At 36.8% G+C, this 13,175-nt stretch overlaps 1 protein-coding gene across 7 annotated transcripts in view; it reads left to right on the plus strand.

The window, feature by feature from the left end:
* SPAG9 (sperm associated antigen 9) overlaps positions 1–13,175 on the plus strand; it is a 138,096-nt gene that overhangs the window by 86,041 nt on the left and 38,880 nt on the right. For all 7 annotated transcript variants that reach the window (XM_032615044.1, XM_032615046.1, XM_032615045.1 and 4 more), the window contains 3 exons: positions 4,958–5,165; positions 5,710–5,809; positions 10,780–10,901. In XM_032615044.1, the coding sequence (XP_032470935.1) occupies positions 4,958–5,165; positions 5,710–5,809; positions 10,780–10,901 (430 nt within the window). The remainder of the gene's footprint in view (positions 1–4,957; positions 5,166–5,709; positions 5,810–10,779; positions 10,902–13,175) is intronic.

Here is a 13,175-nt window from a genome sequence, read left to right on the forward strand (position 1 = left end):
ATGGGAATTAGAAGTCTCCAGAAGTCACAGAGTGAATGCAAAACTACAGCATGCAGCTCCCCTATAACTTTATGTTGAATAATTTATGTAAATGCTTCCAGTTTCCATTTAGGTCCTAGTAAAACATTTTCCCTCATTTTGTACCTGGTATCATATGAACTCATTATTGACCAAAAGTGGTACATTTTATCTTTTAGCCGGCTAATATTTAGGTTTGTCTTTTTTCCTTCTATCTTTAGTTGGAGGCATAGTTAGTGACAGAATTTCATAATTTCTTCCATAGGAGATACAATATAAGAATATTGTGCCCTTGGCCAAACACATGACAGAGACTTCCCACCTCATTGCTTTCCTGCTAATCTTGGGAGCTTTATGTCTCCACTATCTGGGAGACCAAGGAGAAATACGTCTTTTGAAAACTATTCCCTAAAATTCAGAGCTTTTCCCTCTTCAGCTCTCATGGTCTGTCCCTGGGATCCAGCTGTCAGAAGTACAGCCCACACTGTGAGCTATTTTAATGTGTGTAAAATATTTTTATGTGGTAAAAGTATAAAAGGGAAGTGAGTTACAGATCAATAATCTCATGTTATTTGGATAGCATTTTAAAATACCATCTTCTAAGCAGATCCTAACTTACCACTTCCTTGTAGCCCTAAATCTTGAGATCCCCTGAAGTGTCAGAGTCCTTTTCCTGTTTTAGGTTCAGCTCTCTCCTGGTTACTTTATTTCATACTCCCAGATCCACAAATGATTTTGGGGAAGAGGGCTTTTGCCAAGCTGTTTATATTGTGAACTTTTAAATTACTACATAATTTTTTTTAAGGTAAAAATAGCTAGACTTTGTGGGGTAGGGTGATATGAAGGAAGAGGAAATAATTTCTCTACTTGACTTTTATTTGAGAGATAAATGGAAACAACAAGGTCAAGATCGACCTCCAGTTATTTTTCAAATAACTTCAAAGGCATATACTTTTCTCATTGTAGATGAACTTGATATTCTCTAGGGCTTTCTGAATCCATAGTTTTGATGGGTTTAAGCGCTGTCCATCAGAACTTCATCAGAACCTGGACTCTTTATATTAATTTTTAAATGTACTTTATATTTTAAACTTTTAAAGCTTGGGAATTCATGTATATGATAACATAAATGTGAATTAGCCAGGCTGTTAGATTAACCAAAATAATGCCACTTCTATTTTTTCTGTTAAATAGAGTACACATCAAAACAAAGGCCAAGAGAGTGGTACTCAGGGTGACTTCTAGTTGTTTTCACTATAGTCCTCTTTGGCTCCAGAAATATTATTGTCAGTTTTCCAGACTCAACTTCTAACAAGCTAATTTACTTGATGAATTTTTTTTTTTTTTTCGGTACGCGGGCCTCTCACTGTTGTGGCCTCTCCCATTGCAGAGCACAGGCTCCGGACGCGCAGGCTCAGCGGCCATGGCTCACGGGCCCAGCCGCTCTGCGGTATGTGGGATCTTCCCGGACCGGGGCATGAACCCGTGTCCCCTGTATCAGCAGGCGGACTCTCAACCACTGCGCCACCAGGGAAGCCCAGCTTTATGAAATTTTTATCAGATACTTTTGTATTAGGTGCCAGTCTCCAGCTCCAGGAAATAGTCAAATAATATTGTCTTTTAATTTTTACAGGGGAGGAGGTGATAGAGGATTGAACTATTAATGTATTTGATTTGCCTTTCTTCCCATTGGATATCAGCCCTGTATTTGAGATGCACAAAAGAAAATAGTTGGCTGTGTAATTAAGCTGATTTTATTAGCATATGGTTAATATTGCAATATTTGTAATCAAAGTTATTTTAAACACAAGGCAATAATGAATGGATAGTCCCAACTCATAAATCGTATAAATCATTTTCTTTTCTCAAAACTTTCAAATTGAAAAGAGAATTTCATCTAGTTATAGTAAAACTTACTATCTCTAGTCTCTTTATATACCTAAAGAGATTGTTTTTGAGGGACTACCCTGGTGGCACGGTGGTTAAGAATCCACCTGCCAACGCAGGGGACACGGGTTCGAGCCCTGGTCTGGGAAGATCCCACATGCTGTGGAGTAACTAAGCCTGTGCGCCACAACTGCTGAGCCCGAGTGCTGCAACTACTGAAGCCCACGTGCCTAGAACCCGTGCTCCACAACAAGAGAAACCATAAATAAAATAAATAAAGTGATGAAGACCCAACGCAGCCATACAAACAAATAAGTAGAAATTGTTTTTGAGACCGTACTTCATATATAGATTTATATTCTGACTTTTATAATTTTCTTTTACTTAAAAATATATATATTTAGAAGTGCTAACAAGAGCATAGTAAAAGCAAAAGTCACTCATTATCAAACTACCCAGTGGCAGCCACTTTTAGAATTGTCATGAGTGTCCTGACATAGCTCTTTCTAGCCATTCTTAGTTGATTATACTATACAGAACTGTTTTAGTCCCCAGTCTCTTCACAGAATATTGTGAATATTTTCCATCTCAGTAGGTATTCTTCTACAACACAGTTTTTCAAATTGCTGCGTAGTATTCTGTTGTATGGATGTTCTATAATTTTCTTAATTTCCTATTTTGGAGCATTTAAGTTGTTTTCAGTTCTCTGCTGTTATAAATAACATCCTCTGTCCATCTCTGATTATTTCCTTAAAAGTATATATATTTTCCAATTTAACATAATATTTTCCTATGTCATTGAAAATTCACTTCAAGTAAGTATTGTATGCTAATATGGATATGCCACTTTATTTTTCTTTTGATAGATTCTGAATCTCAGATGAGATTTGTTTTTGCTAAATGGATCATCTGTCATGGATATATATGTTTCTTAAAATGTTGATGAGCAATAAGTAATCAGTAGCTGACCAACTATTATAAAAGTCCAAGTACAATATAAACTGTCAGAAAATGAGACTAGCAAAAATGTACTAGCATGACGGTCTTCAGCAAATATTTGGGTTTTATCCACGTGTTAGAGCTTAAACCCACCAGAAGAGCTAAGATACTCAAAACGCTTAGTGAGTACAACATGCTAGGTCACAGTCTGACTTCATAGATTTCTCATTATTAAAAACAAAAATAAGGGGGGAATAACCTCCAAAAGCCTGGGATAGGGATGAAGAGTGTGGGTGGGAGGAGTATTGAAGGGATAAAGAGCTCTCGGTTTGCCATAGAGAATATATTTTCTTTTGCGTGCCCTTTGTTCTCATCTGGTAATTGATTTATATTAGTTCAGCCATACATCAAAATGCATTATAGTAAATTAAAATATTAAGAGAAGAAAATGGAGATGAAACATTTTAATGTTGTAAAGCTAAGAGGTTTGGTGATGGTTAAGTTCTCCGAGTGTGATTACTTTCATTGTAGTTGCTGTCCATCATAGCATGTGTAAGTTGACTATATGTCAAAAAATGTTTTCTTATACTTGAAGAGAGTCTTAACCTTGAACACCCTCTTACTTTTCAGCACTTAAAATAACCTAAATCTCTCAGACAGTGGAAGATTGGTATAGTGTTAGTTATTTTTAATTGCTTGGATTCTATTCCATTATTTTTATAGCTATAATTTATTTTATTTTTATTGAACCATAGTTGATTTAGCTATAATGTATTTTAAACCATGTTCTTTAAAAGTTAAGAAAGAGGGAAATAAAAATCACTAATAATCATCCCCCACCATAGCACAATTTAATATATTCTTTTTTTCTCCTTAGGCCAAAAGCATGTATTGCCAAATTTTCAAAGTTGTGCATAATGTATTGTTATAAATTGTAATAAATAGCCAACATTTTAAACACTTGGTATGTGTGAATACACCGCTAAGTCTTTATACAGAAAAATTTAGAATAATCCAATGAATTAGGTACCATTATCTCTATTTTACAGATGAGAAAACATAGCTATAGGAAGAATACATAACTTATCCAAAATTATACATTTGGTAAATTCACTAAATTCACCCTAATCATCATCATCATCATTACTAGTACTAAACATTTTGTCCCATTCTCTCTAAGACTGGGTACTTTGCTGTAAAGAACTGCCTCGTTATTGGTAGCTAGTGGACAGCCGTTTTTGATTATTTTGGAGTCACAAACCCCATTGAAAATCTGATAAAAGTTGTAGATTCTTTTCCTAGAAAAATTCATTGTACATAAATGTTTGCATAAATTTTCAGTCTGGGCATGTACTTCTTGAAGCCTATCTGTGGATCTTAGAAGTAGTTGTGAAATTTTAATGATAATATATAAATGACCTGGATTGCTTGTTAAACATGCAGATTACCTGATCCCACTGCCTAAAGTCTGGGCTTGGACTTGGGATCTGTCCCTTTTTTACAAACACTTCAAGTGATCTGGATGCAGGATTTGTTTTCTCTTTTTGGTGACGCCTTGCAGCTTGCAGGATCTTAGTTCCCCAACCAGGGATTGAACCCGGGCCACTGGCAGTAAAAGCACGGAGACCTAACCACTAGACCACCAGGGAATTCCCTGGATACAGGATGTTTTAAGAACACCGTTTACAAAACTGTATCCTGAGATTAAGAATCTTGTTATTCCATTGCTGTTTTAGAGTAGCTACCACACAGTACATGCTCTAAGTGTTTGGAAACAAGTCTTTATTATCAAATGATTTTACAAATTAGGACTGCCATTACAGACTCTGATGATGACAGTAACGTATGATTTTATTGCTAATACTGCCACTCTACTTTTATCTTCAGGTCTTCTATTTAGAAGAATCTCATGTATGTCTGGAAAAACATGATTGCTTAAATATTTCCTAATTACTTGAAAATAATCTGCAGAGATTATTTATTGATTTCCTTTGGTAATCAGTGACTTACTGTTTTTTAATAGAATTTTCTTTCAAGTTTCTTAACCCATTTAAAAGATAGTTTTAAATAAATTACTTGTCAGAATGTTTTCCCTAATTATATTTATTCGTAGGATGAACTTTCTGATGTCAGCCAGGGAGGATCTAAAGCTACCACTCCAGCATCAACAACTGCTTCAGATGTGGCAGCAATTCCTAGTGATACTCCCTTACATGAAGAGAATGAAGGATTTGGGAAGGTTGCAGATACACCAGATAAGTCAGAGAGAAGCAAGCATATTGAAGTACAGGTAGTCCAAGAAACTAGAAATGTATCAACAGGTAAGTGACCCTACTTATTTACATACTGACAAAGTATTCAATAAATCCAGATGTGGATATGACATCTTTGGGGTGTTACTGCCATAGATTTATAAAACTGTATTCAATTGTAAATAAGCTTTAAGATGTGATGATTACATAAAGTTTTAGAGAGAAAATTGGTGGGGCAGTGGCTGAGGGGTTGAGAGCCTGAAAGGCAGGAGGACATTCTTTTTCTGTTCCCTACCTTAGGTCATTAGTCTTTGTCTTTAATTTCTCTGTATTTCACCCCTTAAATACAAGGAAAACAGTGAGTTCTGGCCTGGTGTACACTGCACTGTGTCCAGAGAAACACAAATGAAAACTTCCTTTGGTTATTTTTTAGTTGCTCATATTTACTGTTAATTGAATATATGACATATTGTCTGTCTAACCTTGTGTTTCCTAGAATCAACTCTTTAAAATTTTTTATGATCAAATGATGTATATACAACCATAGAAGCAATTTTCGTAACGGGCAGTATGTGTTATATGCATTGTTTTTGTTATCTTGTTCTTTCCTAAGACTCTGCTGAAAATGAAGAGAAGTCAGAAGTTCAGGCAATCATTGAATCCACTCCTGAGTTGGATATGGACAAAGATCTCAGTGGATATAAAGGCTCAAGGTACTGTAAAAGCCCGATTAGGACATCTTATCCTTCCCTTTCTCCTCTCCCAAAGCACACTGTTGTCCCCTGGTCTCTGACCAGATAAAATGCATTCAAATGTTTTGCTGAAGAAATGTTGATGTTATATTTCAGTTTTCTCTTTTTTGAAGCTGGATATTGTACATAGTTTAAATCTTCTGTGAAGTGTTACCTTTGCAGCATCAGGGACTAGGAGCATGTGGACAGATGGGGAAAAAAGACAGCCAAGGAGTATTCCCTACTTTGTGGAACTGGGAAAAACATAACAGCAAAAGTGGGGAGAATATAATTTGAAGAAACTTTATTCCTTCCCCCAATCAGGAAGAAGACAATGTATTCCCTTCAAAACTGTAATGATCTCATTACTAGAAGAAATTAGTCTCATTTTAGTATCATTTTACATGGGGAGGCTATTTAGAGGTTAGAAGAGAATGGTATGTATCATCTTAATGAAGATCATCTGAAATATACTGATGTTCAAGAATGTCACACAGGAGCTGCTGCCTTTTAATTTCTTCCATAAATTTTATTTTTTAATTAATTAACAATGACCATAAAAATATGTGCCATTTTTTTGATCACTGCTAGACATTATATGCAGTAGCAGTTAAAAAGCATGAGCCTAGAATAAGACTACATGCATTCAAATCCTGACTTGGATTTGAATCTGAGGTAAGTTTCCTCATCCATAAAAGGGAATTATGATAATACTTCAGATGGCTGTAAGGAGTAAATGAATCGATATATGTTAAATCATTGGCAAAGTGTCCAGTTCAATAAATGTTAGCTAACATTATTGTTACCTTCATTATTGTTTTATATCATTTAATCTTAATTATAACCTTATGAGGTTGATGTCTTCACCCCCATTTTACAGATAAGGAAGCTCAGAGTTGTACAGTAACTTGTCCAAGGTTACCAAGCTGGCAAGAGGTGGAGCTGGGATTCAATCTAGGACTCTGATTTCAAAGGCTGTGCTCTATTGAAAGATTTTTTTCTTTATTGTTTATTTAAGAAATTAAACAATGCAGAGTGTAAAAAGTGAAATTTGCTTCTTATTCATCCTCTCCTAAACCTAAGAGATGCAGCTACTTACTAACAGTTGTGCGCTCTTGTCATTCTGAACCTGTTTTTGAAAATCAAAAACATTTTTATTAGACGAAAGCATGTATGGCAGTATTAAGGTCAAATCATAATACAAAATATGAAGGGCAGTAGTAGGCCCTTACCCCTACCGACCCCTCATTCCCACTACCAAGAGGAAGTCTCTATCACTTCTCAGGTCTCTTTGGGTATTTATCTTCAGGTATCTAAATCACATCCTATGCTGTTCTTCCTTGGTCTCTCTCTTTCTCAGTTGGGGTTCAGTGAGAAAATCAAGTCCTAATGCCCTAAGGCACCCCTTGTATATATGAATTAGCTATACTCCTGTGCAGGGACTTCCCCGGTGGTCCAGTGATTGAGAATCTGCCTTGCAATGCAGGGCATGCCGGTTCAATCCCTGGTCAGGGAACTAGGATCCCACAAGCTGCGGGGCGGCTGGGCCCATGTGCCACAACTAGAGAGCTTGTGTGCTGCAACTACAGAGCCCACACGCTCTGGAGCCTGTGCACACTGCAACTACTGAGCCTGCACACCGCAGCTAGAGAGAAGCCCATGTACCGCAACGAAAGATCCCGTGCGCCGTAACTAAGAACCGCTGCAGCCAAAAAATAAATAAATATTTATACTCCTGTGCATCTAGAACAGTACTAGCTATATACTTTCTTTGGGAGAATTGAGCAAATAGTCACTCAAATCATTTTCTGTATTCTGTGGATCAAATGAGGAGTCTTGGTTTAAAAAAGGCTGCAATATTAGCTATTGACTTTATAGGGCATAGCTCTTTAAACCATCATCTTTCCTTTCATCCTCCCAATATAATTATATCTCAGTTTCTGTTAAATTAACGTTCATTGTTTATATCATTACGATTATATAAATACTAATAACAGCCTAGCCACAGAATATACTATGATTACATTTCCTTTCTTTTACAACTTCGTTTTTCTTTAATTTAGTAAAGCCTCGGGGTTTTTTTGGTTTTGTTCTGTTTGTTTCTTTTGCTTAGGTTTCTACATGCCTATCACTAATTCACTAACAGATACCCTGCAGAATCATAAATGTAAACATTCTCAAAATGGCCAAATATAAATAAAACCAGTTTCCTGGAACCTTCTGTTACCGTTCTCCAATGTAGACATTTTTGTGTTTGCTCTGGTCCTGGAATTTGCCCTCATTTTCATGCTGGGGATTCTTTTCACTTCTCTCCTTTGTTCCATCTTCTATTTCCTGGATACCATGACATCTAGCTTCTTGATATGCCTTTGTTTTGACAGAAATATTCTTACTAGCTTTCCTGGCAAAGGCTGTTTTGGAAGTAAGTTTTTTGAGAACTTGAATGTGATAAACGTCATTTAAAGGAATGATAGTTTGGCTGGATATAGAATTCCAGGTTGGGAAATCTTCAGAAGTTTTTATTCAGAATTGTGAGGACATTAATTCATTGTCATGTTTAGTGGAGTGTTGCCATTTGGATTCTTGCTTTTTTAATATATTCTCTGTAAGCTTTTAGGATCTTTATCCCTGTTTGTTGTCGTTTTGTTTGTTTTTTCCTTTTTAAAAATTCATGATGATGTGTTCAATGTAGGCATCTTCTTTTGTATCTGCAGTAGTCCTTTCATCTGGAAGTTCATATTTCCCCGTTGAGAAATTTTCTCATATTTCTCCTTTTTGTTGTCTTTTCTTCTCTTTTTCTGGAACACTTAATAGGTAGATATTGAACATTCTGGACTGACCCTCACAATTCCCTTTTTCCCCTCTTTTCTGTCTCTTCTATTTTTGTTATAATTTCTGGATGATTTCTTCAACTTTCTCTTTCAACCCTCGTCAATTTTTTTTCTAAAAGTTTTTTTGTTTTTCATGGATAGTTACTTTTTATAACACCCTACAGTTCTCTTACAGATGTAACTTTATTATGAAAATAAAATAAATTTTTTTTTTTTTAAGTTTTTGCTGTTGTCTGCATTCACTGTCTCCTTTTACTCTGAGTGTTTTGGACTCAATTTTATGATAGAGGCTTTCTTTGATCGTCTGGTTCTCTGTGGCTGTTTTGCTCATACTTAAGTAAATGACATGGATTCTCCAGTTTTCTGCCTATAACATTTAACCTTGGCTTCCATTGTTCAGGGAGCAATGCCAGGAGAAGGGAGGTCTCACTGTCCTGGAGGGTTGGATTTAGGTCTCATATAGCTTCTTGTGCTGTCTTTCATCACATCCCTCTCTCTTATGTTCCCTCTTGCATGCTTCTCTCTGCAGATTGCTGGTTCCTTCAATTCCTGAGCCTTTCAGGGGTTCTGGCAGCATGCTGACTTCCTTCCTAAACACTAATGGCTTAAGTTGAAGCTTTGTCTGGTCTGTTAAATCAGTTTCTACTGTGTGCCCATCTGTTTTCTATCTTATATAATTTTGTTCACATTTCATCTGCTGTAGTTTCTTTTTCTGTTCCCTATGTCCTTGTGGGTGTATACTTTTTAAATTCCTTTACTGTCATTTCAGTTGAGTTTCTGAATTATTGGGTAATAAATGACTGTGTCCATCGTATTTAACTGGAAATCCTGTGCAGACTTTTTTCTATTAATGTAACACTAATGCACAAACACGTACATTTCCCCATTCTCCTCCATACCCCTGCAAAAAGGGCTTATATTATACATACTGTATTGCAACTTGCTTTATAAAAAGCACCTTTATATAATGGGTTTCTTTCATTTCTAAAGCTGTATTTTTTTTTTTTTTTTTTTTTGCGGTACGCGGGCCTCTCATCGTTGTGGCCTCTCCTGTTGCGGAGCACAGGCTCCGGACGCACAGGCTCAGCGGCCATGGCTCACGGGCCCAGCCGCTCCGCGGCACGTGGGATCCTCCCGGACCGGAGCACGAACCCGCGTCCCCTGCATCGGCAGGCGGACTCTCAACCCCTGCGCCACCAGGGAAGCTCTAAAGCTGTATTTTAAATGTTTTTAAAGTTAAAAGTTGAAACTTTTAGGTATGTCCATAACTTATTTCATCTGTGCCCTGTTAATGATCACTTGGGTTGTTTCAACTTTTTGCTGCTCTGACCATCCTTTTACGTACATAATTGCCTTCTTGTGACAGGGGCTTTGTAGGATTTTTTTTTTTTATTTGTGGCCACGCTGCACAGCTTGTGGGATCTTAGTTCCCCAACCAGGGACTGAACCCCAGCCACTGCAGTGAAAGCACCAAGTCCTAACCACTGGACTACCAGGGAATTCCCTGTAGGAATTTTTTTAACATCAAGTTCTTGGGTCAGTGGGTATTTACATTTTAAATTTTGATATTGCCAAGTTGCTCTTAAAAGAAAAATAAAATGGCCATGCTAATTTATACCCAGACAACGTGGACCATGGTAGTTAAGATCATGGATTCTGAAGCCTGGCTGCCTGGGTTTGAGTTCTGCCTCTTTGACTCATTTGCTGGACGATCTTGGCAAATTCCATAACCTCTTTAGTTTCCTCTTCTGTAAAGTTGGGATACTAGCAGCAGATCTTTTGTAGAGTAGGTGTGAAGGTTTTAATAAGGTAGTCCGTGAAAGGACTTAGACCAGTGCCTGAACAAGGCAGAGTAGTGCTCTCTTTCAGCTGCCATTTACTGTTTGTGTTTGCTAGGATCTCCCTGCAAAAACATTCTATATATTCATCAACAGTTCTCGCTGTGGAGTTTAATGGGAATCTCTTATGACACCCTTGAGAAATCCTTTTAAGTTATATTTTATATTAAATGTAAATTACAGGTTAAAAATTCCTATGTAACTTAGCCTTTTGTATTCATTTTGCACTGTTGAAAACATCTTTGGCATATTTGTTGATTCGGTTTTGTTTTTTTCTGCCTAGCACTCCCACCAAAGGCATAGAGAACAAAGCTTTTGATCGCAATACAGAGTCTCTCTTTGAAGAACTGTCGTCAGCTGGTTCAGGTCTAATTGGAGATGTGGATGAAGGAGCAGATTTACTAGGTATGATAGTTTATCTGAAGTAGTATCATACTGTTTTAAAAGTAGATTTTTAAAATGACTTAATTGAAAATTTCTTTAAAATGTCTCTAACTGTCCAGTGGGGCAGAGTTATTGCACTTTTACATAATTAATAAGAATGTATTCTTTGAGATAATGGAAGTTTTAAATGAGAATATCTTCACTTATGGATGTGCCTAGAATTGAATTACATTTTAGTTTGTATTTTGAATTCACGTCACACAATTTATTGAACTCCTGCTATATTCTGAGAACAGTATTACATAGAAGAAGCACAGTGATACATGTATATATGGGGTATATGTATAGATGTGTAGATTTATGGATTGATGGATAGTTAATTCCTGTCTTAAATAGCGTTCATTAAATCCTGTTGACCTTAATTAAATAAGAAATTATAACACTTGATTTTTCTGAGATTTCACAGAGTATTCTGTTTTAGCTCTTTGGGAAATGTAATCATTTTAGAGTTTGTATTGTTGAAGAATATCTGGTTTGAAAAGGATAATGCATTTGGCTCTTCTACTATTTATCTGGTGACCTTTGCCAAATAGCTTAACCTCTCTGGGCATTAGTTTCTTTGTGCATAAAAAGAAAGAGTTCAAGGGTTGGACAGGCTGCGGCTCATGGACCAAATCCAGCTCACCTCCGATGTGTACGAGTAGAGTTCACACAGCCACACTCATTTTTCACGGATTGTTTATAGTTTCTTTTACCCCACAACAGCAGAGTTAAGTTGTCTGTAACAGATTATGTGGTTTACAAAGCCTAAAATATTTACCATCTGGCCCTCTACAGAAAAAGTTTGCTCTGCTCTAGGTGATCTCTAAAGTTCCTTTCAACAATAATTACATGAATGGGACTTCCCTGGATGTCCAGCGATTAAGACTCTGTGCTTCCACTGCAGGGGCACAGGTTCAATCCCTAGTCGGGGAACTAAGATCCCTCAAGCCATGAGGCGCGGCCAAAAGAAAACCTTACATGACATGTCAGTTAGCTTTGGTGTGCCTTTCTTATAACTTAAGACCTTACAGAAATGGAAAATGTTATAGTATTAAAAAAAAATCTATGCCTTTGGGATGGATTCTGGTCTCCAAACATTTTTTGTATCCCTTAGTGTAAATTCAGTACAGATTACACTGTTCTCACAAGGTGCTGTTTGTCAGTTCTTGTGAACCTAGAGAGGTGTTACTTGCATTCATTTATGTTAAATTTATTGGTTACTAGTTATGTCCTCGACAAGTATTTTTTGAAGGAAATACAAGTTCTGTCTAAACAGAGCTCACAGTCTTATGTAAAGTAAGAGAGATTGAAAGTACGTAAATAAAACTGAGTTAGACATAGACTCCCACCATTTAAAGTCTTAGTAAAACGTTGGATGCAATTGAATGAGCTTGTATTTCTCAAGAAAGGCTAAAAGATTAATTCTTAAGGAGCACTCCATTTTTACATTTAAATTTATACTCTTTGTTAAGATTAAATTATGCATGAAAAGTTCCTTTTAAGATTTGATTGGTTTAAGAAACTGATTCCCTGGCAAAAATTGAGGGGCAGATGCAAAAAAATGTTAGAAAGAAGAATTTTTTAATGTTTAAACTTATATTCAGATTTATATGCAGTGAGGTTCAATTTTTTGTTTTAACAAATGCATAGAGTTGTATAACCACCACCAGAATCAATATACATCATCTAAAAAAAAAATTCCTTCTTGCTTCCCCTTTGTATTTAACCAGAATGAAGTACTTTTTTTTTTTTTTTGCGGTACGCGGGCCTCTCACTGTTGTGGCCTCTCCCGTTGCGGAGCAACAGGCTCCGGACGCGCAGGCTCAGCGGCCATGGCTCACGGGCCCAGCCGCTCCGCGGCATGTGGGATCATCCCACACCGGGGCACGAACCCGTGTCCCCTGCATCGGCAGGCGGACTCTCAACCACTGCGCCACCAGGGAAGCCCTGAAGTACTTTTTAAATGTTCTTTGTACACTCTCTGATTCCTCATAATCCAGTATTGAGTAATATCATTATTGAGGTTATTGGCCCCAAACTTTCTTCCCTGTAGACTTAAGAAGCCACTTAGTACTTAGAAATAATTGTGGTCTTCTAAATCAAGTGTTTTCCGAAAGCTTCCATTCTTTAAGTCAGAAAATGAAGCATAATAAATAGGTTAAAAGCAAAATTCTGATTTCCTTTCCACTTTGAAAAAAAGAAATAGACTGTAAACTACTGTCTTTTCCCTTTCGCAGATATTGATATATTTAT

This window comes from Phocoena sinus, chromosome 20 (assembly GCF_008692025.1).
Source record: "Phocoena sinus isolate mPhoSin1 chromosome 20, mPhoSin1.pri, whole genome shotgun sequence".
Classification (NCBI taxonomy): Eukaryota; Metazoa; Chordata; class Mammalia; order Artiodactyla; family Phocoenidae; genus Phocoena; species Phocoena sinus.